This window comes from Engystomops pustulosus, chromosome 1 (genome assembly GCF_040894005.1).
Source record: "Engystomops pustulosus chromosome 1, aEngPut4.maternal, whole genome shotgun sequence".
Taxonomy (NCBI): Eukaryota; Metazoa; Chordata; class Amphibia; order Anura; family Leptodactylidae; genus Engystomops; species Engystomops pustulosus.
The window spans coordinates 145,251,811-145,277,547 of NC_092411.1; the positions used below are offsets into that span (position 1 = coordinate 145,251,811).

Consider the following 25,737-nt stretch of genomic DNA (forward strand, 5'->3'; position numbering starts at 1 on the left):
AATAAAAAAACTGGGTCAGACACAGGTACGGCCCACTATTATACTCTCCACTAGCATTCCCTCAACTAAACCTAAAAGCAGGGACCGGTCTCGTCACATTTTCTCTCAGCCCTGTATCCATGAAACGACCCGCAGCAGCTAAGCCCACTGACTGCTTGCCCCAAAATGAAGTCAAGCATTGAGCACATGCCCGCTACAGGAAAGGGAGGAGCTAGACGCTAGAACCGGACGGGACTGTGAGCCGCTCATGAAACGTGTCAGTAATACTCATTCGCGTAGGGATTCCGCCATCTTTGTTAAGGGAAATGTCAGTATCCTCTATAGATAGAAAACTTTGAAAACGTTACAAATTTGCTAAATTTTGCTTTGTTACCGTATGAAAGCTCATATTATAATAGAATAACATCTATTAGTCGTACTTTCTTTAGGTCTGCCGTCAGCAAAGAAGCAAATATTCCAGCAATAAAAATGGAGCCTTGAGGGGCGTCGCGATTTTATAACGTCATTCATCTCTACTGCTGATTTTCCTTATTGAGTCTGCCCGTAGTATACTGCGGGCTGAAGATGGCGAGTTCGGGGGGCGCAGCTGGTACTTCTTCCCTGGCTTCCCTGTGGAGCGATGTCAACAAAGCCGGGCAGAATGGAGACTTCACCAGAGCTCTGAAGGTGCTGAATAAAAGTGAGTGCGGATTACTAACTCGGTATATGTCCTCGAGTACCTCCTACTACTGCTCCTATTATTAGCACGGCGGGCTGTGTACGGTCACTTGAAGTTTCCCATGAGCTTGTCAGCCCCATAGGTCTTTATGTAGGATTACATACTGCTCCCCACAGTGGTCAGCCCCATAGGTGTATATGTAGGATTACATACTGCTGGTCACAGTGGTCAGCCCCATAGGTCTATATGTAGGATTACATACTGCTCCCCCACAGTGGTCAGCCCCTTAGGTCTATATGTTACATAATGCTGGTCACAGTGGTCAGCCCCATAGGTCTTTATGTAAGATTACATACTGCTGGTCACAGTGTCAGCCCCATAGGTCTATGTATATAGTTACACGCTGCTGATCACAGTGGTCAGCCCCATAGGTCTATGTGTATAGTTACATGCTGCTGATCAGTGGTCAGCCCCATAGGTCTATGTGTATAGTTACATGCTGCTGATCACAGTGGTCAGCCCCATAGGTCTATGTGTATTAGTTACATGCTGCTGATCACAGTGGTCAGCCCCATAGGTCTATGTGTATAGTTATACGCTGCTGATCACAGTGGTCAGCCCCATAGGTCTATGTGTATTAGTTACACGTTGCTGATCACAGTGGTCAGCCCCATAGGTCTATGTGTATTAGTTACATGCTGCTGATCACAGTGGTCAGCCCCATAGGTCTATGTGTATAGTTACATGCTGTTGATCACAGTGGTCAGCCCCCATAGGTCTATGTGTATTAGTTACATGCTGCTGATCACAGTGGTCAGCCCCATAGGTCTATGTGTATAGTTACATGCTGCTGATCACAGTGGTCAGCCCCATAGGTCTATGTGTATAGTTACACGCTGCTGATCACAGTGGTCAGCCCCATAGGTCTATATGTAGGATTACATACTGCTCCCCCACAGTGGTCAACCCCTTAGGTCTATATGTTACATGCTGCTGATCACAGTGGTCAGCCCCATAGGTCTATGTGTATAGTTACATGCTGCTGATCACAGTGGTCAGCCCCATAGGTCTATGTGTATAGTTACATGCTGCTGATCACAGTGGTCAGCCCCATAGGTCTATGTGTATAGTTACATGCTGCTGATCACAGTGGTCAGCCCCATAGGTCTATGTGTATAGTTACACGCTGCTGATCACAGTGGTCAGCCCCATAGGTCTAGGTGTATAGTTACATGCTGCTGATCACAGTGATCAGCCCCATAGGTCTATGTGTATTAGTTACACGCTGCTGATCACAGTGATCAGCCCCATAGGTCTATGTGTATTAGTTACACGCTGCTGATCACAGTGATCAGCCCCATAGGTCTATGTGTATTAGTTACACGCTGCTGATCACAGTGATCAGCCCCATAGGTCTATGTGTATTAGTTACACGCTGCTGATCACAGTGGTCAGCCCCATAGGTCTATGTGTATTAGTTACACGCTGCTGATCACAGTGGTCAGCCCCATAGGTCTATGTGTATTAGTTACACGCTGCTGATCACAGTGGTCAGCCCCATAGGTCTATGTGTATTAGTTACATGCTGCTGATCACAGTGGTCAGCCCCATAGGTCTATGTGTATAGTTACATGCTGCTGATCACAGTGGTCAGCCCCATAGGTCTATGTGTATAGTTACATGCTGCTGATCACAGTGGTCAGCCCCATAGGTCTATGTGTATTAGTTACATGCTGCTGATCACAGTGGTCAGCCCCATAGGTCTATGTGTATTAGTTACACACTGCTCTTCACCGCCTCAAAAATGTATTCCAGATGAAAATTGTGTGTCTATTCCATTCAAACTTTCTCATAAATGTTACATTTGGAGTGCCCTACTTTGCCTCATTTTCAGTGGTACTGTGGTGGGTGGCCACATACTGGTAAGTTTCATTGTGTGAGGCTAATCCACTTGTAGGCTTCCATAGAAGACTGCTTATAAATGAGCAGTTAATATCACAATGATACCCTACCCTTAGGCTGTACTCACACATGCCGTTAGCTTTTCATTTCATAATGCCAGTGCACAGGGGGTGGAACTCGGCAACATTGTATATATGTTTACAGGGAAATGCATGTGATTGGTAACCAGCCTCCAATGTCTATCTAACCCCTTCCCAACACACGCTGTATTGCACATTGTAATGAATGAGGAGGAAATCCCCATATACTGCCATACGAAGGATTGTTCAGGCAACCTAGAGTTAAAGTACCCTAGGGGGTCTGAAAAATAGTAAAAATAAAAGTTTATAATAAAATTAAAATAAAATTTTATAATTAAAAACATAAAAATTCAAATCACCCCCCTTTCCCTAGAAGTCATATAAATATAAATTAACAGTAAAAATCATAAACTCATTATCCATCTGAAAATGCCCAGTCTATCAAAATACACTGCGCTTCACTCCTTAACGTAAAATAGTGGCCCAAAGTCAAAAATTGACCTTTTTTGCCATTTTGAAAACCATAAAAAAAATTCAATAAAAAGTGACCAAAAGGTCATACAGTCCTAAAAATTAAAGCATTGAAAACTACATCAAAAGTCTCAAAAATGACACCACCCACAGCTCCGTACACTGAAGTATGAAAAAGTTATTAGCGCAAAATAAAAAAATAAATTGTAAATGTATGAAAACATTATAAAACCTATACAAATTTGCTATCCCCGTAATCGTACCGACCCACAGAATAAAATAGACATGTCATTTGTGGAGCACAGTGAAAACTGTAAAATCCAAGCCCACAAGAAAACGGCGCAAATGCGGTTTTATACCATTTTGACTGCATTGGGAAATTATTTCCCGCTTCCCAGTACACGGCATGGAATATTAAATACCATCACTATGAAGTGGAATTTGTTACGCAGAAAACAAGCCATCGCACAGCTCTTTATGTGTAAAAATACAAAAGTTAGATTTTGGAAGGTGGGGAGTGAAACAAGACACCCGGGTCTGGTTACCAATGGCATGCAATTCCCTGGAAACGCATATACGATGAGACCAAGGCCCAACCCACACTGAGCTAGCGTTTTGAATGCAGCCATTACACAACTGTTCAGAAATCCACCAAAAAAATGTCTGTTTTCTCATAAAGATCTACTGTGGCAAGGGGCGGATGTCAATATTTACATGGCAAAAGTTGATTTCCACCCCATAATTTGTTGCAATAAGCAACAGGTCAAGAATTTCTTTTTCAGGCCTGAAAGTGTTAGTGATCGGACTGCCAGTGCTTGGACAAGGAACCTGTGAAAGGTGGTTTGTTTTCCAATTCCTGGTCTGTTTAGGGGCTTCAGACAACCCCATTTATAACTTTGACATTGACTTTATCATTGTAAAAGCTTCTATCTTCAGAGTCGATGTTGTGGCTTTTATATATTTACTGCACAGAGTAGGGGGGGTGGGTGAGATAGTCTAACAGACTGTAAATCTACAGCACAGAGGGGCTCTGATAACACTCCCTGCACTCTTATGGTCAGTAGCATAATTTTAAAAGTGGGTTTTAGAAGGATGGAGGCCATGGATAACTAATATAAGAAGATTCCTGCAGTCAGAGATCGCATTAACGCCTCACCACGCGTCATAGACGCGTGATGAGGCGCCATTACCCCCCAAAATAATTGCCATGCGTAAAGATACGCTTGGCAATTATTCCGTGTAGCGCGCAGGCTGAGCGGCCCGGCGCGCACTGCATAGGAGGGGAATGGCAGTAGAGTGATCGCATCGTGCGCGGGACCGCTCAGCAGGATGCAGCGATCTCTGGGATCTGTGAGCGCCGGACCCAGGGGAGACATGTGAGCCGCTGCTACTCGTCCTGCTCCAATTCTCTCTGCCTGCAGCAGCGGCCAGCAGTTATGTGATCCCGGGTGAGTGTGAGCCGCGGTACACTGCACTCTATGTGTATGTGAGTGAGTGCTGTGTTGTGCCAGTGCAGGGCCCACTTAAGGCGGGGGAGGTGTGTGACAGGGATATAATAATGATACAGAGAGCGGTTACTCTCTGCATCCTCAGTGTCTGTGTTACAGCCGTGCACTGCACTCCCGTACGGGCCATGGCCGAGCCTCCCACTGTGAGCACTCAGTGCCTCCAGCCACCAGCGCTGCTCCGATCGGCCTCAGCATTATCAGCGTTCAGACAGAAACAGACAGGAAGCAAAGCCCACTCCTGTTTGATGTATGGTGACCCTGTGACCTCGCTGAGGAGGACAGCCCTGTGTGTGCAATTAACCCTTTCAGTCTTGACTCTGACAGTCAGTTGTGTTTTTTTATGCCCACTTTCTGCCCCCTGCAATGTTACCTGTGTGCCACCTGTTCCACCACTCCCTTCCTCTTGACCTCCTATCTCCTTCCCATGTACAACCACCTAACTATATTTGCCAGGTCACCTTGCCTCCAAATTATGTCCCTGCTGCCATTCTTACATTAACCCTGACGGTGCATTCACACAAGGCACATTTATTAAAGTGTCTGCAACAGTTTTCTGTCTGAGTTTGCACTGAAAAGAAGGTGCAAACTGCTTGTACATGTATTTATGAAGTGTCTGCGACAGATTTGTGTCACGGCAGCTGTGTTGTGCCAGTGTGTGTGCGCTGTGTTGTGCCAGTGTGTGTGCGCTGTGTTGTGCCAGTGTGTGTGCGCTGTGTTGTGCCAGTGTGTGTGCGCTGTGTTGTGCCAGTGTGTGTGCGCTGTGTTGTGCCAGTGTGTGTGCGCTGTGTTGTGCCAGTGTGTGTGCGCTGTGTTGTGCCAGTGTGTGTGCGCTGTGTTGTGCCAGTGTGTGTGCGCTGTGTTGTGCCAGTGTGTGTGCGCTGTGTTGTGCCAGTGTGTGTGCGCTGTGTTGTGCCAGTGTGTGTGCGCTGTGTTGTGCCAGTGTGTGTGCGCTGTGTTGTGCCAGTGTGTGTGCGCTGTGTTGTGCCAGTGTGTGTGCGCTGTGTTGTGCCAGTGTGTGTGCGCGCTGTGTTGTGCCAGTGTGTGTGTGTGTGCGCTGTGTTGTGCCAGTGTGTGTGTGTGTGCGCTGTGTTGTGCCAGTGTGTGTGTGTGTGCGCTGTGTTGTGCCAGTGTGTGTGTGTGTGTGCGCTGTGTTGTGCCAGTGTGTGTGTGTGTGTGCGCTGTGTTGTGCCAGTGTGTGTGTGTGTGTGCGCTGTGTTGTGCCAGTGTGTGTGTGTGTGTGCGCTGTGTTGTGCCAGTGTGTGTGTGTGTGTGTGCGCTGTGTTGTGCCAGTGTGTGTGCACCGAGCAGACAGATGATTCTTTTTGTTTAAATAGCGTCTATTAACATTATAAACACCTATGAGATGTGTATATGTATTACCAAAATTTTCATACTCCTCATCGGCTAAAAATACTCCTCAAAAATGGTAAGAGGAGTATTATTACCCTTCGGTAAAAATGTTAGTGCGACCTCTGCCTGCAGTGACTGGACCACCCTTTCACTTACCACATGTGGAGAGTGACTTTGCTGGAGACCATCTCTTTTCTCATCTCATCCCTATTTTACAGGATCACTTGGTGTAAACCTGGTTAGACTTTTGTTACAAATCTCCTCTTTCTTATATGCGTTTAATTGTGTTATCTGAATTGTAATGTTGTCATGATGCAATATAGAGGTTCTGTTATTTGTCATGACAGGTTTGTTTTAGGAAGAGCTTGCATAACAAGTTGTGCTGTGGGGAGAAAAATCTTTTTTTTAAAAATGCATTTTTTAATTCAAACTGCTTATTGATGGTAATATAATTAATGTCACTAAACTTGCTTGATCAGACTGCCTTTAATTTCTATGAAACTGTGAGCAATAGGCGTAAATGTGAATGATGTTGTGGATGGTAAAGCACCCTGTCATTCTATTCATATAGAGTGGGAAGAATTGCAGGTCTCTCTTATGATCATCAGGGTTACCAGCCATCAGATCTCCAGTCATCAGACACTTCTCCCCATCCTGATAATTTTATCAGCGGCAGCTCCACAGCTGGAGCCCATCTACCTTTGTGGTAGATTGGTCAACGGTTTCACCCATCAAGGGTTGCATAGAAGCTGAGCCCTAAAGAAAGTCGTATATGATGATTTTGAAAACCTCTTCCATCTCTATATACTATTTCTATTTTTAGTTATTTTTCACACTTCTCATTCCTATGTTGTTTTTAGTATTGCAGGTGGCAAAGGATGATGTTAAAGCCCTACATTGTAAAGTGGTTTGTCTCATTCAGAATGGAAGCTTTAAGGAAGCCCTGACATTGATTAACAACCATTCTAAACTGCTGACAAGGTAATTTTTTTTTCTCCACGATACACACTCGCCACAGAATAGGATCAATGTTTGATCATTTGTGTCCAACCCTTGTGATTCTAAAATGTGGGCCTGTGAGTCCCTTTAATGCTACTTGTGCATCCATTCCCCCCAAACCTTCCCCTGTGCATATACTCCAGGCAGCAGGATGATATAGTGCAGCCTGATGCACTTTTTATCCAGTGTTTCCTACTGGATGTAACATAAACTGTGTAGACAGAGGTAAAAAGGATGTCTCCATTATATGTCTTTGGATACGTTCAACATATACACCAGGAACTTTCCTGTTGTATGACCTGAACAAGTGCCAAACACTAGATCTGATAGTAGTCTAAGAGTGGCTGAACCATGGCCATATTGGCTTTCCAGACCCACTGTGGGACTTGTATCCTGCACTTGAATGATGTTCTGTATGCAGGTCAATAGTGGTAAATTAATACAAGTGCAGGTATTTTTCTGTAGGGATATGTTTACATAGAACCTGCAGCTGTTTATAGTTAAGACTATTTGCTATATAATTTCCATATGTTATATTACTATTGGAATATTGGCAATAATAGTAATAATCACCACATCTACGTCCTTGCCAGATCTACATTCAATCCCAAGTGCATGGAGTGCACAGGAATAAAACCAGGTTCCACAGTACCTTTCACCGATGAAAAATATATAGTTAGCGTCCTCTCGAAGTTGGCGTTTCTCCGGCTCTGCTGGATGAGACACTCGGATAGCGGCTGATTCCAGGTGCGTGGGTTCAGTCTTCTGACTGGAAACTCGTACCACCTTGCTGTTGGTTCCGCTGGTCTCGGGGTTATTGCAGTTCCATCGCCAAAGGAGAAAACAAGACGCAATAGTGCAGACAGGTTGTTCTATTGGATATTTGAATAATTTAATCGATATACTCACAAAACATGAAATAAAACGGGCCTTCAATAAGATTAAAACGCACTTTCGGTCCTCCTTGCTCGACTCAGAGTTTCGCCTCCACGGCTTCTTCCGGGGCTTACCGACGTGCGTGCATTATTAACTATTTATAGTAATTGATCTATCCCAGATTTATCCATATTGTCATGTTGTTACAACTTATTTGGATGGAACATGTTAAATAGTAAAACATATACAATAGTAAAATGTTATAATCCTAAAAACTCTGTTGTCCCGTATAAATGTTCTCCAACAATAATTTCCATAAAATCTTTTTCAAGATTAATATAGATAATGACAGAATATTATTATATTCTAAAAAAGGTTTCTATATGTAAATAAATTCAATCTAAAAGTGTAAGACAGAATGTATACTTAATGCTAATGTGATTAATAAATGATTAATTAATAAATGAATAATTAAAGTGCTAAGTGTTAAATGTAAACCTACTATCAAAGTGCTGTGTTTAATTACAGAGGGAAGTAATGCAAAATGCTTTATATTAAAAACAGAACCAAAAATTTTCCTTAGAAAATTAAAGAATGTGAAGGACTTTATAGTACAGAGTAGTATAAATCAGGATGACCATCATGAGGACACAGCACACAAAGGTTTTCATAGGTGCACACATTGCAAAGTATGTAGGAGCACGGGAGAATCATTCACAGGAGGCATTCATAATTTCACTTCATCTGATAATTCATAAGTTTTTAATAGAAAGCATTTTGCCACGTGTGACTCTATCAGAGTCATATATATGATTATTTGCCCTCGTGGTTTGAAATACATTGGGAGAACTATAAGAAAACTGAAAGTTAGGATTGGAGAACATTTTAGAAATGTTAAGAATGGGAAATTGGATCACTCTTTGTCTGCCCATTATGTTAGATTTCACAAAAAAACCCCTAAGGGTACAAAGTTCTTTAGTTTAGAACAGGTATCCCCACGCTGGAGAGGAGAAGATCTGGAAAAGAAAATGAGCCAACGAGAATCCTTTTAGATTTATCAACTAAAAACTTTGAGATTAAATGTTTCCTGTAACTTACCTCTGTAATTGAACACAGCACTTTGATAGTAGGTTTACATTTAACACTTAGCACTTTAATTATTCATTTATTAATTTTTCACATTAGCATTAAGTATACATTCTGTCTTACACTTTTAGATTGAATTTATTTACATATAGAAACCTTTTTTAGAATATAATATTCTGTCATTATCTATATTAATCTTGAAATATTTTATGGAAATTATTGTTGGAGAACATTTATACGGGACAACAGAGTTTTTAGGATTATAACATTTTACTATTGTATATGTTTTACTATTTAACATGTTCCATCCAAATAAGTTGTAACAACATGACAATATGGATAAATCTGGGATAGATCAATTACTATAAATAGTTAATAATGCACGCACGTCGGTAAGCCCCGGAAGAAGCCGACGCAGTCGAGCAAGGAGGACCGAAAGTGCGTTTTAATCTTATTGAAGGCCCGTTTTATTTCATGTTTTGTGAGTATATCGATTAAATTATTCAAATATCCAATAGAACAACCTGTCTGCACTATTGCGTCTTGTTTTCTCCTTTGGCGATGGAACTGCAATAACCCCGAGACCAGCGGAACCAACAGCAAGGTGGTACGAGTTTCCAGTCAGAAGACTGAACCCACGCACCTGGAATCAGCCGCTATCCGAGTGTCTCATCCAGCAGAGCCGGAGAAACGCCAACTTCGAGAGGACGCTAACTATATATTTTTCATCGGTGAAAGGTACTGTGGAACCTGGTTTTATTCCTGTGCACTCCATGCACTTGGGATTGAATGTAGATCTGGCAAGGACGTAGATGCGGTGATTATTACTGTTATTGCCTGTTTCCTGTTGGACTTTTTCACATTTCTTTCCCCTGCGCCGTCTTTCCAGCTATTTTGATTTATATAATCTTTGCCATTAGGTACAGTGGTTAAGCCTTTTTGGAAATTTGATTATTCTTATTGGAATATTGATTGTAAACTGGTTGTGAAGTCGCACATAGCATTTACTGTGTGCACAGCTATTCCATCTTCCCATACTCCATTCAGGCTTATTCAAATACTTGGTACCCTCTCTTATTAGCATGTTATTTGAACATCGTTATCAGAGAGGGATCAAAGTACCGGACAGAATAATCCTCTCAATGAAAACTCGTAAATCATAAATCAATGCATAAATCAAAACCTACACAGAAAGAGCCAGAATTTCATAGAGAATGTATTTAAAAAATCAAAGTTTTATTGAAGTCAATCAATTAAAATAACATTGTATTTTAATTGATTGACTTCAATAAAACTTAGATTTTTTACATACATGAAATTCTGGTTCTTTCTGTGTAGGTTTTGACCCTCTCTTATTACTAGAGTAAGGGCTTTCATGATGCCCTCATTCCATTCCTAATTCTCCAAAGCAAGTTCCTCTATAGCACAGCCCTACCATTGAATCTTGATAGACTACTCCACAATCCATTAGACTGTTTGAAATGTATACTTTTTTTTTTTTTAATTTATAGTGATGTCATTGCGTTTGAAAAGGCATATTGTGAGTATAGACTCAATAAAATTGAGAGTGCTTTGAAAACCATTGAAACTGCGCCGCAGAAAACCGAGAAACTTAATGAACTTCAGGGACAAGTGGTAAGTCCTTAAGTTTTATTTTTCATGGTTTAATGCTAAATATTTCCATAACTAAGGATAAATAAAAAGAAATGACTCCTAATAACACAAAAATACATTTCTTTTGAAATGCCCCAAACAGACTGTGCGAGAACCTGGCATGGTCGGGATTGAGAATTTGTTACTATTGGTCCCAGATAGTGGTAAAACTAACCAATACTTTCTTCCCTTTAGTCTGTCACTGCCGGCTTCTTTTGGTATACATAGGCTCAGCAGTGACCTAACACAATCCCTGACAACCTCTTAAAAGTAGTGGTGGTGGAGTTGGTTGACCACTGCTGAATTCAATTCTATCATACTATTCATAGAGTACCCTGTTCTGCTGCGACTTCAGCTGGCAGTGGGAGCCAGAGCTTTTCCACAGGAGTACAGATCCCAATAAACCTATAGCTGTATTAGCCTTTCAGGGAGCTACCCAGCAGCATTTGGGGTGAATACAGACTATAAACCAGTGGTAGTTGTAGATTTCCTTTAAGCCTACAAATAAAGGTTGTTCCTTTAATTTTGCAACTCGCAGTCATAATAAGAAATGTGTTTTCTGAGGGTATTAGTGGTGTCAGTCTAGATCTGTAACTGTTTTAATCTGTTTCTTATGGGCTTAAGCTTTATAGGTTGGAACGATATGAAGAATGCTTGTCTGTATATCGAGATCTCATTCGCAACTCTCAGGATGATTATGATGAGGAAAGGCAAACAAATCTGTCTGCAGTGGTGGCGGCTATGAGTCTTTGGTCAAAGACTAAACCTGTAAGTGTCTTCCTTTTGCAGGTCACATATCTGTTTCTCTTGAAGGGTAATTTTTATGATTTGCAGGTCTTTGGTTTTTAAATGTAATAGTTAAAATCTCTAATCGATAATCTCTTGCATTTTCTTTATAGGAAGACCTTGGTTTGCAGGAAACAACTTATGAACTTTGCTACAATGCTGCCTGTAGCTTAATCGGACAGGGAAGATTGAGTGAAGCAATGAAAAAGTTGAGAGAAGCTGAAAGTAAGTTCTGTGTTTTGCTCTTCTTATGTGTTACCTGTCATGGTCTTCCTCCTCGAGAATTTTTTTGTCATGACTTTGTGAGAGTGAAAGGGATTATTGGCCTCTTCCTAATTATTTCACGTGGTCTTGCAAGACATCCAAGAAGTTCAGTGGAGATTGTGTGGCTACCTACACTAGTAGCATATAGCCATTCCTAAAGCATCAGCTGGCTTCTTATTATCTATGCTGTGATTTTGCTGCAGCAGAGGACCTTTGCATAGCACAGGTTTCTTTTCCGCAGGATAGCATGATATGGAAAGCTATTATAGCTTAAAGGAATTTCAGCAATGTTTATATGGGAATTTCATAAATCCCATTCACTACACTACCGTATTTTCCGGGCCATTAGGCGCACCGGAATATAAGGCCGCATCAGTCCGATGCGCCTTATATATGTAATAATTCCATATATAAGGCGCATTGGACTATAAGGCGCAGGGTCCGGGGGTGTGGCGGAGGTCCGGGGGCGGACCCAGCGGGACAAGACGCGACGACGAGACGCGGAACGCGGGGAAGGTGAGGTGGAGAATGGCATACTTATATAGGTCCCCGCTACCGGAGACAGCAGATCTCCAACGGGAACTGCAGACCGACGCGGCAGAAGTTGTTCGTGCCGCGTGGTCTGCAGTTCCCGCTGGAGATCTGCTGTCTCCGGTAGCGGGGACCTATGTAAGTAGGGTCCGCTGCCCTCCTATAGGGCGCACCGGACTATAAGGCGCACTTTGGATTTCCAAGGAAATCCAAGGCTTTTAGGTGCGCCTTATAGTCCGGAAAATAAACAAAGTGTACAGCCCACCTGAGAGTCTAGAGTCCTCATGATGTCTGAACACAACTCCCATATTAATGTATTTTCCACACCCCTTCAACTACTGACATTGGAGTGTTTATTACACAGAGGGCCTGCATACAGTAATGACTGCATGGTCCCCTTCATTTGCTGGAAGCCTGCAGTTCACAGAACATGACAAAGTCCTGCAGCTTACTCTACTTGGGATTCCCAGCTCATAACTGTTGCCAACAGTGATAAATCATGACATTACCAAACTCAATAGAACAATATCAGGAAAGCTTTAAGAGCTGTGTTCATTTATAGTTTCCATTGTATTGTTTGATCGCTGTTTGTTTTTCTTTTTTGTCTATTTTAGACCTCTGCCGGCAATCTTTTTCAGAAGACACTGTGAGTATAAACAACTATATTCTGTGGCCTGTTTAAGAAAATCACTGCAAAGCCTTGCAGTTTTGTATGATGTGTCCTTTCTCACAAAATGAATCACCTTTCTAAAATGTTCCCAGGATTTGACAGAAGAAGATATAAATGCAGAACTAGCCATAATCCATGGTCAGATGGCATATGTCATGCAGCTTCAAGGCTCAATAGAGGATGCACTCCAGCTTTACAATCAAATTATAAAATTAAAGTAAGGGTTTAATGAAAACATCAAATCTCCAACTTTAGGTTCACACAAATGGCCTGCTAAAAGCTTTCCTCTGTTACAGGCCCACTGATGTTGGTTTGTTGGCTGTCGTGGCAAATAACATCATAACTATTAATAAGGTTTGTATTTATTTTATATAGATTTTTTTTTTTTTTTTTTAAACGAAACAACGGTCCCACTCACTGTCAGTCATGTTTTGCTTTTGTTAGGACCAAAATGTATTTGATTCAAAGAAGAAAGTAAAGCTGTCAAATGCTGAAGGAGTAGAACATAAGTTGGCAAAGAGACAACTGCAGGCAATAGAATTTAACAAGGCTCTCCTTTCTATGTATACAAATCAGGTAAGCAACTTTATTTTACTTATGACTTTTTGTTCACGAAATGTAAGGTTTCCGCTGTGTATTTCCAATGCCTTGTAAAGAGATGTTATTAACCTGAATGCTTTGTTTTAGGCAGAGCAGTGTCGAAAGTTGTCCAGCAGTTTACAGGCTCAAAATCCTGAGAACCTTCTTCCTGTCCTCATTCAGGCTGCCCAGCTTTGTCGGGAAAAACAGCATGCAAAAGCTATAGACCTGCTACAGGTATGTATTCATATGAAGCAACTTCATATTAGGATATGTACATGGTTATGTAAGACAGTAAAAAAACATTGGAAAGTAAGAATTGTGAGAAATCCACATTATCTCTCAGCTATACCTTCTTGCATTGGTCACTGGAACGATTGTCCTTAAAGAGGACTTGTCACGCTCTAGGTAAGCAAGCAGCTCCTAGCACTACCCCAGATGTAGCAGTGTTAAACTGCTAGCTTTATCGGAACCTTCCGATAAAACTAGTGAACACTGCACTACCATACCCTCAGAACGCTGGCCCGAGCTTAGAGCGGTCTGGCGTATTTATAAAGTTAGGGGCATGAAGCCTGGCAGTCACCTCCGGCTTATGGCGTGTGAGGGGCCACCCCCGCTGTAAGCTTGGTCCAGCGTTCTCAGGGTACGGGGAAGGTTCTGAAACAACTAGCAGTTTAACTCTGCTAAAAATGGGGTAGCGCTAGGAGCTGGTTTCTTTAGTAAGCAGCTCCTAGAGTTGCCCCATGGGGCATCGGTTGATGCTTATAATAACGGCAGGGGGAGCACAACCTGTCACTTTTATATGCTGTGAATTGAAAATCTGCAGTGGAAAGGAGTTTACTGCATTTTTTTTTTAATCCTGCCAATGTTATTTTAGTTGTGCAGTTGACCACTATAAAGGGGTGTCCTGACGCCAAAAAAAATAAAGGGGGGGGGGACATAATATGCCTTATTTTTTAGGTCTCCTGTTCATGTGTTTGGCAGTAGTTTCCCAGTCAAAACACCATCTAATGGTTCTCCTTGGAAGTGACCTTTACACTAATGAAACTTCACTTACTGGCCTCAGTTTTTATATACCATTTGTTTTCAGGTTAACAATGAGACCTTTAATAGGCTGCTTCAGTAAATGTATGAAATGTTACCGTCAGATGACCATTTCTACTGTCAAATTGTGTGTGGCTTGACATACTTCAATAACAAAAATATACAGGCACAAAGTCTGACAACAAGCAGTTGTAAAGATAGACCAAAGATGCACAAAATTGATCATTCAGTATCAGCCAATTTACACTGTTCAGATGTTATTTCTGGGTGTAGGTAGCATTTGGCTCTGCTACTAAATGGTTAAAAGGAATAATAAAAAAAAAAATTATAGTCCACGACTAAGATGTACCTGTATGAAAAGGATTTTGAAAATTTGTGGATATTCCATCCATACTAAAGAGTGACACGTTGGCATGTTTTAATAAGTGTATTTGATCCCATTTGTCACAGTGAAACTATTAATTATGAAATCATTTTTATATTTCCATAGGAATTTGCTGACCAGAATCCAAACCAGGCATCCCAGATTAAGCTAACAATGGCACAGTTAAAACTCGCACAAGGTATGTTGTTTCTATACACAAAAAAAAGAAATATTCAAATTCTGTAGAAATCCCAAATGATATTTTTTTTTTCTCCAGGTAATGTAACAAAGGCATGCATGATCATGAAAACTATTAAGGACCTGGAGCACAGACCTGGCATGGTAAGTTCTTATCTACTTCTGGTTTGTAGATTTACATGTAGAGTTGTACCATACATCGTTACTTGTGTGATACTTTCAGAAGTTCAATACTGGGTTTCTGTCACTTGCAGTACTGAAAGACTACAGACTCCTAGTAGCTGTCTGCAGAGGATTCCCCAGAGGACACATCGGGCAGGGAATCCTTTGTATAGATGTGTTCGGGTTAGCGACAGAGCAGGGACCACATCATCAGGGTAATATCACCATCTGTCCATATATGGTATCTCCCAGGGCTATATTATTATATATATTATATAATATATATAATATATAATATATTATTACGCTATATTATTCAATTAGATAATTTTTGGCCATCCTGGTCAAAACTAGCAACCTCCACACACCACCTGCCATAAATATAAAGCCAATAAGAAATGAGGCCATTTCACGGAGCACATCAATTCTTCCGGCCTATGTATCAACGTAGGCCGGAAGCATCGCTGTGCTGCGCAAAACGGCCGTTGCCTTCTGTGGGGCATGTCCTCATCACTGCCTCCCTCGTACCTTGTTCTTGTGAGTGTTTATGTATGCTACAATAAAGAAAAACATAAAATACTCCCATTAACAACCAGTAAGACAATAGTCTAGGGGATAGAGGCTTTATATTTATGGCAGGTAGTGTGTGGAGGTTGCAAGTTTTGACCAGGATGGCCAAAAATTATCTAATTGAATAATATAGCGTCTTGTGTCTGGGGAAGCCCTGGGAGATGCCATATATGGACAGATGGTCCAGATTATGCAAAAACTGATGCCCATTTTCATGATCCAAAAAAAAAATCTGTGCTAAACGGTTACGATGACAGTTCAGCACCATTTTTCTGAGGTGAAGCTCTGATGTATTATGAGCAGGACACGAGACGGTCTGTGATTAAAAAAACCAACCTCTATCGTCTAATTATGCTAACACTAATTCAGACCTAGTAAAGCAAAGTGTATGGAACGGTCTTCCTATCAACACCACAAACCATTTGTACCAACTGTGGTGAAAAACCGCCTTTGAGTGGCAGGCAATAATAGCAGCTATCCAAAGATACATTACCATAGTTAGACTACACATCTACTACACACTGCGGTGATGGATTTGTGAAATACACATGGTTAGAGGATTATACTGATTCACAACTCGCATTAAAAGGTTTGGCTGCATTAGATTTTATTTAATTGTGGTTAACATTTTAGTTATTCAAACTTTAAGCACATTCCAGAAAATAATAGAATTTTTTTCTAACACAAACAACATCAAACATTTTCTAATGTTCTTTTTGTATCAGTTCTTCAGTTTACTAGATCTCTGCTTGCTGTCTTATTGCTGTCATGCAACAGGAAGCTTCATTGTTTACTTCCTGTAGCTAAACACTGGTCCATGGTCATGTGATGCCACACAGGTGCAGGGTCGTTATATCAGAGTAATCGGAGCTGTGTGCTATAACAAGCTGCACACCACTGTGGCCTCACATGACAATGGCTCGGTGTTTATCAACAGGAAATCAACAATGAAGCATCCTGTTGCATGACGGCTAGCAGAGATCTAGAAAACGGTGAAGATTGGTTACAGAAAGTATATTGGAAAATTAAATCATTTTGTATTATTTTTTTATTACTATTACTTGCTGTAATGTGCTTAAAATGGAAAGACGTATAAAGGTAAGGCTCCATTATTTTAATTGCATCCCTATTCACAGATGTTAAAATCTCTAGAGGTGTTATATTTTAGATTTGAAATTAAAGAGAGTAATACAAGACTGTGTCTAGTTTTTCAAAAATCTGTAGTTATTTTTGTTCGTTTTTTTTTTGTTTTTGTTTTTTTTATAATTTTCCTGGAACGTTTAGTAACAAAAATTTTATATTTTTTTTTTGCTGTTTTTCTCCTTCTCTAGGTATCGGCACTAGTTACTATGCACAGCCACGATGAAGATATTGACAGTGCTATAGAAGTATTCAACCAGGCAATTGCTTGGTATCAAGAAAATCAAGTAAGTTAGTTTTACGACTTCTATAATGAACTTCTAGTATACCAGTAATAGAGTTGCAGCAGCCACTTTCATGTTTGCAAAAAAGTAAACTTTGAATACTGCCTTATTCATTATTGGCCACACCTACCTATGAAAAGTTTGTAGGATCCAAAACAAGGCTTAGTTCCAGCAAATTGTGGATTTTAGGATTAGATTTGTTGATTTGAAAGCAATTATGAATTGTTGACTTTTTTTCCTGAAAACCATTTAATTTTCTTTTCTGACAGCCAAACTCTCCAGCCCACTTATCCCTAATAAGAGAAGCTTCAAACTTCAAGTTAAAACATGGCCGAAAGAAAGAGGCCATCGATGACCTGGAACAGCTATGGAAGTAAGTAACTTTTAGAGTTTCTTTGAAGGATTTCCTACCAGCTGAATGAACAGTGCAGTCAATCTTTCCTTTTTATTACAGACAGAACCGCAAAGACATTCATACGTTGGCACAGCTAATCTCGGCCTACTCACTTGTGGATGCTAATAAGGCAAAAGTGTATCCTTTTTAAAATGGCCTTTTGTTCCGATTGTATGTGTATTCCTGTTGTGCTTTTATGTTTAACTTTGACTGTTTATTTACCTTACATCACAAATTCAGTCTTAGCGAGCATTTGCCTTCATCTGATACCATGCACTTGAAAGTAGATGTTGATGCCCTAGAAAATTCCACTGGTGCTACATTTATCCGGAAAAAAGCTGCTAAAGTGGCTGGAGAACAGGCCAAAGTAACCGGGTATGTTGCTTCAATTGCTTTTAGCACCAACCTTTTAGGTCCCATGCACTTACAATGCTTCTACAAGGAGCAAAGTGTGGAACCATACAGCTTTAGCACATCTGTGGAAAAAGGTGTGCAGTTCACGGGCCACAAACAACTATCCCATGGACCTCCTGTTTGCTGCCTGTTTGTCATCTGTGGGTAAGCGCTTCATACCCACCAATGAAAATTATGAAAGACTGCCCAGGCAGTCTGCTCACGCTGGAGCAGAGCAAACCACTGCCGTCTGTTTGAGCCCATAAAAAGCTATGGGGGTCGTGTGCATAAGGACTTGGGCTACATGAACACAACCGTTGTTTTCACATGTGTGCTATGGCACACTTATGCATTACTTTGTGGGGCCATGTCTCTGTATTTTGCTGATCCTTGTGGAGGCAGGGCAGGTCTTATTCCTGCCTGTGTTTGTGGCTTGGGCCTTCCCTGGAACTGGACTGTGAAAGATCTGTTTATTTCCGGATGACACATGGACTGTTTTTGCAAAAATAATGCCTGAAAACAGATGTATCCATTACGAACAGTCGGCCTGAGAAAAGCACATATGTAGCCTGAATGTGCTTGTGTCTAGACTCTATGCAGAGATACAATTCTACATATCCACGTAGTGTTATACACTATAACCAATAAGCGGTTCTCTAGTAATTGCAATTATCATTATTGGCCTGTATGCCAGAAAAGTGGTGAACAAGCCATGATAAATCTCCTGCTCCATGGTATGTATGTATGTATGTATATATAGTCATGAAATGTTATTTATTAAAGCAAAGTTACTTGGTTCTATTGTAAAGGAATGCTTTATCTGTATCTACACATATAAATATGTTCTAGCATTTGATTCTTTTCGGTATCTGAAAATAATTTTGACATTTTTTTTTTTCCCTTATTATTTCTTTTTTTAAAAAAAAAAGGCAAGTGGAGATTAAGAAAAAGAAGAAGAAAAAGAAAGGTAATTTTTCTTGAGACTACATTCAGTAATGCACAATGGAGGTCATTTATTAAAGCCAATTTGGTTTCGAAAAAGGTGAAAACCACCAGTTTGTCTGTTTCTACACCATTGCGCAAATAGCTTTTGCCAGCCTTTACCAATTCCCATGAAAAGCGTGCGTCTCTTCATATATTAGGCATACGATCGGCGTGTAAACTACATTTTTCCTCTGGTTTAAAACCGCTAGTTTTAAAGTTCCACGGCCACACTAGGCAGAGATGTATAGGACCGCTTATTTAAAGAATCCTGATCTATGACTTTCCATCTTTGCACCATTATTACCTAACTGTAATTCCCGCTGCCTGCTATAGTTCTAAAACCAGCTAAGAATTTTCAAGTTGCTGTATTCTCACTGTTGTTTCGTTTCTGTGTCACTGCTAACTTGTAACATATGGTTTAGGGCACTAGTATGTATATCACTAGTAAATCACTAGTACAGTGAGTGAAACAGGTTTTTTTTTTTTTTTGAGGGGGGGGGGTTGCTTATTTTGTTGGAGACTCCATGCTGCTACAATTTTTTGACACTTTACTCTCTTGCGCTGTAGAGCTTTTAAAGGGATTGTTTTAAGAGTTAATATTAATCCCTATTCTGTGGAATGAGTCTAACATGGTTATTATTGGTGGTCTGATCTCCCTAAAAGGCAATGCTTCGAGCATGTGCATTGCAAATACATTAGTTCTCTATGGCAATGTCAAGGGTAGTCGTGCACTGACACACGAGCTGGTGAGGTTTTGTAAGATGTGTAGTTAGTTACCCTTGGTCTTGAATAGCGGAGACTTATGTTTCTTCTTATGCACCAGATCTCACCAGCCCAAGCATCCTTGGTTACCTGAAATCTCAGATAGCAGGGGCTGTTGTTTCTTTGTACAGTAAAGCTTTACCCCTTAACGACGCCCGTTGGGTGTGGGTAGATGGAGAGGGCTCACGGGCTGAACCCTCTCCACGGCCGGTAACAAATTTTTGTACAGGAGATTTACATTCTTGTAAATGTAGGAAAACATTATAAAACCTATACAAATTTGGTATCCCCGTGATCGTACCAACTCAAAGAATAAAGTAGACATGTCAATTAAGGTCCACAGTGAAAGCCGTAAAATCCAAGCCCACAAGAAAACAGCGCAAATGCGTTTTTTTCACCATTTTCACTGCATATGGAAATGTTTTTTCCCGCTTCCCAGCATGGAATATTCAATTCCATCACTATAAAGTGAAATTTGTTACAAAGAAAACAAGCCGTCACTCAGCTCTTTACGTGTAAAAATAAAGTTATAGATTTTTGAAGGTGGGGAGTGAAGACTGGAAATGAAGAAACAGAGCCAGGTCGTTAAAGGGTCCTCTCTTATCATGATAGGTGATGTTTGTTGGACTCTTATGGGTCAGCATGTTGCCTTGATAATAGGAGGTAACTTATAATCTTGAACAGCCTTTTAAAGCGTAACCTACATTTGCCATAATGTTTAATATTGTGTTGGGTTGAGTCTTGTATAGATCCAAATTCCTGCCTGTATAGTGTATCCCTAAGGAGGCTGACTATGAGCTTACATCTAATGTTCAGCTGTAAACAGTAGTGATTAACCCCTTCACTTTCTGCTTAATGTTTCAAAATAATGTTCTTACTATACTTCAGCCAGGAAGAGCTGAAATGGTTAACACTCACTGTTCAGAGCAGTGTAAACAAATAGAGAGGAGTTCCCTGTTCATACTGGTAGGATAGGTTTAGATCCTAAGCTTTAAGGATTTACTTCTTCATTGTCAAAGTAGAATTTCTTAATGAAGTATATTAAAAAAAGGTGGACATTACCCCCTACACACAATATCAAACATTATCTCAAATGACTGTTACAGTCATTTAAATATCTCTTTGAAGAGCGTTCCATAGAACTTTTTCTGCTTTTTGTAAATGTCCCCTCTTACTAAAAGATTTTTATTTCACCCCTTTTATCAATAAATTTTCTTAACATAAAACAGGCAAGTTACCCAAGAATTATGATCCCAAAGTTGCTCCAGATCCAGAGCGATGGTTACCTATGCGGGAGAGATCATATTACCGTGGTAAAAAGAAGGGGAAGAAGAAGGAACAGATTGGAAAGGGAACGCAGGGGGCCACATCTGCTGCAACTTCTGAATTGTAAGTAAAACATGGCTTGGATAACACCTGTCTTCCATCTTTATTATGGTATTATGGGAGAGTTTTTAACTTCCTGCCCCCCACCCCCAGGCAACAGCATCCATACAGCTGAAAGGGAACCTGTAACCACATTTTTCACATATATAGCTACTGCCAAGTTCCCATAGAGCTCTAATTATTGACACCCTTCTTTTAGTTAAAAAAATGCTTCCCTCACAGCCCATAAAATCAACTTTATTCTCTTGCTGCTGTGTGTCTGAAGGGGCATGGCATCCACAGCTTATTCCAGCAAATCCGTCCCATGCCTCTTCTTGCTATTCAGCACTTCATGTCTTGTGACAATGGTGATGTCCTTTAAGGTCCTTTACCCCCTAACATTTGCAAAATCTACCCCATGTATATATCTGTTTGCATGAAATCATTGCATGCCTCCATTGAGAGATGGGGACAACTAGAAGTTCATGAAGGCATGCAGTGATATTATGTGATCAGTTACACACACTGGGTAGATCTTGCAAATGTTAGGGGTAAAAGACCTTAAATTACATCACCCAGGTCACATGAGATGAAGTGCTGTATGATGTAAGAACTCTCTCTCTCAATGTTCCAGCAAGGCAATAAGTAAAACACCTTCCTACAGAACTGTATATGTCTGTAGTTGAATATTGGTAGACTGCCCCAAAGTACTGCTAGCAGTGAGACTTGTCAATCGGGACAAGGGAAGCAGGGCAGTACATGGCGCATATGCAGGACAACATTATTAAGTTATGAGTTGCATATAAGTTTTCAAACAGTTTTTAACATTGCAACCATAAAAGGAACCATTTAGGGATAATAACAATTACCGTACATCCTGGTGCTGCGGGGGTCTATGGAGAGAGAGCTCACAAGATGAGCTTTCTGTACACAGCAGGTGTCCGCTGTATAATAGAGCTGATACCTGTCTGTTTCTCTCAGTTGGTGCTGGTACTGTATGCAGCAGTCAACTTGTTAAGTACCTAACATAGCTGCCAATGGCTGCTGCCTCCGCCCCCCAAAGTGACGACGCTGGACGGTGGCGATTGGTTGCCATGGCAGCCTAAAGTCTCCTGGAGACTCGTAGGCTTGCCATGAGTAATGATCTCCAATATCCTGAAGATGGAAGGTTATTAGAGATCATCAGGAAAATTGCTACTGCATATACTTGTGTATAAGCCGAGTTTTTCAGTACAAAAAATGTGCTAAAAAACCTCACCTCAGCTTATACACGAGTCGATAAAAAAAACATACTTGCATACTCTCCTTCTGGTTCCCCTGATGCTCGGCGTGGCTCCTCTTCTGCCTTCTCCGAGATGCTCCGGTCCCCACATCATAGTGTGCACTGGCCGGCAGAGTGCACTGGCCGCAGTTCTGCCAGCTGTTACAGCAGACAGAAGTGGAGCCGCGGGGACTGGAGCATTGCGGAGAAAGCAGAAGAGGAGCCATGCCGAACATCGGGACCACCTGAAGGGGAGTATGTAAGTTTTTTTTGTTTTGTTTTTTTTTGTTTTTTAAGTGTTGGGCAAACTGGGGGCTGGCTGGTTGTATACTACTGGGGGCCAGCTGACTATATACAGGGAGCTGTGACCAATGCATTTCCCATGCTTGGCTTGTACACGAGTCAATATTTTTTCCCAGTTTTCGGTGGTAAAGTTAAACGTAAGCGTAAATATCAAAAAGTTGTCGCTTCTGGAATGAGCGGAGTAAAAACACAAACGCTAAAATAAGAAAGGGTCATGATGGATTTTAATTTGTATGGCAGGGTCCAATCATATAGCATTTATCCTTGTGCCTGATCTAATCAGATCCCTTATCACTTTTTACATCAATTTACAGTGAAAGCAAGGTAGTGGCTCTCCTGTGTGGAGATTGTGTGAGCTGTTATTGTCCTCATAATGCATGAAGCCTTTAACGTCTTTGTATAAAAATTTTTTTTTCATTTTGCCATATTCTGATGACTGTAACTGTTTCATACTTCAGTATATGGACTTATATTGGGTGTACATTTTTTTTGTTGACTGAGATTAAAAAAATTTTTTTGCTACCATTTAGGGCAGTGATGGCGAACCTTTTAGCGGCCGAGTGCCCAAAAAGACACCCCAAACCCCCCTTATTTATCGCGAGGTGCAAACCAAAAATTAACTTACTGCTCCCTGTTCTTCAACAAGCATATTGGCCTCCTGAGGACAGCAACACAGTAGAAAGATGAAAAATTTGCATCATTTTAGCTTCTTTCCAGTGTCCCTCTGTAGACCTGTAGGGGCCAGCAAAATATGACTGAAAGCAGCATCTTTTAAGTTGTTTGGAACTGGAGGAAAATTCTTCGAGTCCTGTCTGTTGTGCTGGGGTGATGGCCTGGGTGCCCACAGAAAGGGCTCTGAGTGCCGCCTCTGGCACCCGTGCCATAGGTTTGCCACCACTGATTTAGGGGAATGTGATATTTCAATTACTTTTTATGTGCTGTGGAATGGCGTAGAAGTGGCTATTTGGACAATTGGGTTCTATTTACCGTTACAGGGTTCACTGGTCCCCAATAACTTCAAGAGGACGGGGTTTGGATCATATGGTTACAGTCTGGACCAAAATAGTGGCATGTATGCGCCACCAGCATATAAATTTTACCACCACCAATTGGTGATTGCGCTTAATCCTTGAGCCCTCTGTGTACACCCTTAAGGCTAAATTCACACTGCCGTGAGCCCGCCGCACCGTAGTACGGCGGGCACACGGCAGCGCGGGGAGAGGAGGAGGTGAGCGCAGCTCACCCCCGCCCCTCTCCATAGAAAGTAATGGCGCACGGCGCCGTAATACGGGGAAAGATAGGACATGTCCTATCTTTCCCCGGGCTACGGAGCGGTACGGTGCCGCACGTGTGCTGCACCGTACCGCTCCCGTACAGGGCCGTGAGCCCATAGAAGTGTATGGGGGACGTATATCGGCCGCATATACGTCGGCCGTATATACGTCCGCCATACTGTAGTGTGAATTTAGCCTTAGGCTGAATTTACACAAACGTATGCCTGCTGGACCCTATCCGGCCGGGCATATGTCCAGCGTGCTGGAGAGGAGATGGGGTGAGCCCCTCCCCTTTCCATAGAAATGCACCACTTACAGGCCATACAAACTGGAAAAGATGGGAATGTCCTTTTTCCCGTGTACGGAGTGGTACAGTGCCACCATATCGCTCCGTGTGGCCATCTACGGAGGACGTATTTGCGGCCGTACATACCTCTCCCATACGGCCATGTAAGACCATGATGTACAGATCCACCAAGTGTCGTTAGGGCTATATGACCATAAGTGTCAATGTCAGTCTTCCTGTAACAGCCTTCAATCCTTATAGTGTAAAAATGCCATATACTGCAATACACACCAAATAGTACAATTTTTCATTTTCCCAGTAAATGACACACAGAATTTTGTATGCTGTCACTCGGAAGTACAATTTGTCCGGCAGATAACAAGCGCTGGTGCTGGTCTGTAAACTGAAAAATAAAGCTCAGGCTTTTAGAAGGTAGTAGTAATTAACAGAAAAGGGCTGCCACAATAACAACTTATTGAGGTTGAAATAACTTATCGAGATTTGTAATTTTTTTGGGGTGTATGTTTTGGTTTAGTTTTTTTGTTTTTTTTCCCATCTGTAAAACTGAACACAATTTTTATTCTATCATTTCATATAGGGATGCAAGCAAAACGGCAAGCAGTCCTCCAACATCTCCAAGACCTGGTGTTGCAGCAAATGTCCCTTCATCAGCAAATAGTAATGTTGTGCCACCAAGACATCAAAAACCAGTGGGTGCTGCTGGGACAAAAAAGAAGCAGCAACAAAAGAAAAAGAAAGGAGGAAGGAGTGGTTGGTGATGACTCTCTAAAGTGTGGTGTCTGCAAGACGTTTTACCAACCAACTGTAGTCCATGTCTTACCATGTGCTGTTTAATGCACTCACATTTTTTAGGAAATGTAAAAGGTTGATTTTGGAAGCAATTTTTTATTTTATTTAAATTTACAATTCTGACAATTGAAAATTCCTGCTCCCTTTTTATTTTCCTAAACACAACCAACATATTGTTTTGGATTTTACCTCCCATGTTTTTCCTTAAATCATGTTTGTTAGGACCACCTTCCACCTGGAAGTCTTTTTAGTTGCTACGAAACTATGGTCTTTAATTTAATTGTGCATTAAACCAATATAAAAAAAAACCTTTCATTGTAAATTTCTTTTTTTAAACCTGCATTATTTGAGTTTCACCACAGTTGCTGGTATCTATAAAACCGAATGTATAAAGCCATTTGGTTTCTCTGCTCACAGCATACTCGGTTAACGGAAATCTACCAGTTATTTTGACTTGTATCTGGCAAAAACACGCCTGCCTGTTCCTTTGGCTCTTCCCCTGTCTGCAAGAAATTTTGCTCCCTTATTCCCTGCTGCTGTGATATTACTGCCGACAGAGGAGGGGTGTAACAGCCTGGGTCCAGAGGGGCTTTGGTAATGCCCTCCAATTGTATAATAGCAAAATTATATGTTTTAGCTTCACTACAAGAGTAGTGCTCCTAATAAACATATTGCTGTATACATGCAGCGTGAATGCTTGCTACCAGTCAAAAATTCATTTAAAACCACC

At 41.2% G+C, this 25,737-nt stretch overlaps 1 protein-coding gene across 1 annotated transcript; it reads left to right on the plus strand.

Annotated features, from left to right (window-relative positions):
* The first annotated feature begins 488 nt into the window (after window positions 1–488).
* On the plus strand, window positions 489–25,319 carry SRP72 (signal recognition particle 72). Its single transcript, XM_072155448.1, has 19 exons — window positions 489–679; window positions 6,830–6,950; window positions 10,442–10,565; window positions 11,208–11,351; window positions 11,483–11,594; window positions 12,779–12,810; window positions 12,927–13,051; window positions 13,131–13,188; window positions 13,279–13,410; window positions 13,522–13,650; window positions 14,948–15,020; window positions 15,099–15,163; window positions 17,083–17,178; window positions 17,445–17,548; window positions 17,630–17,707; window positions 17,810–17,944; window positions 18,892–18,929; window positions 20,938–21,097; window positions 24,796–25,319. The coding sequence occupies exons 1-19, from the start codon at window positions 565–567 to the stop codon at window positions 24,974–24,976; spliced, it is 2,022 nt and encodes a 673-aa protein (XP_072011549.1). The 5' UTR covers window positions 489–564; the 3' UTR covers window positions 24,977–25,319.
* Window positions 25,320–25,737: the final 418 nt, after the last annotated feature.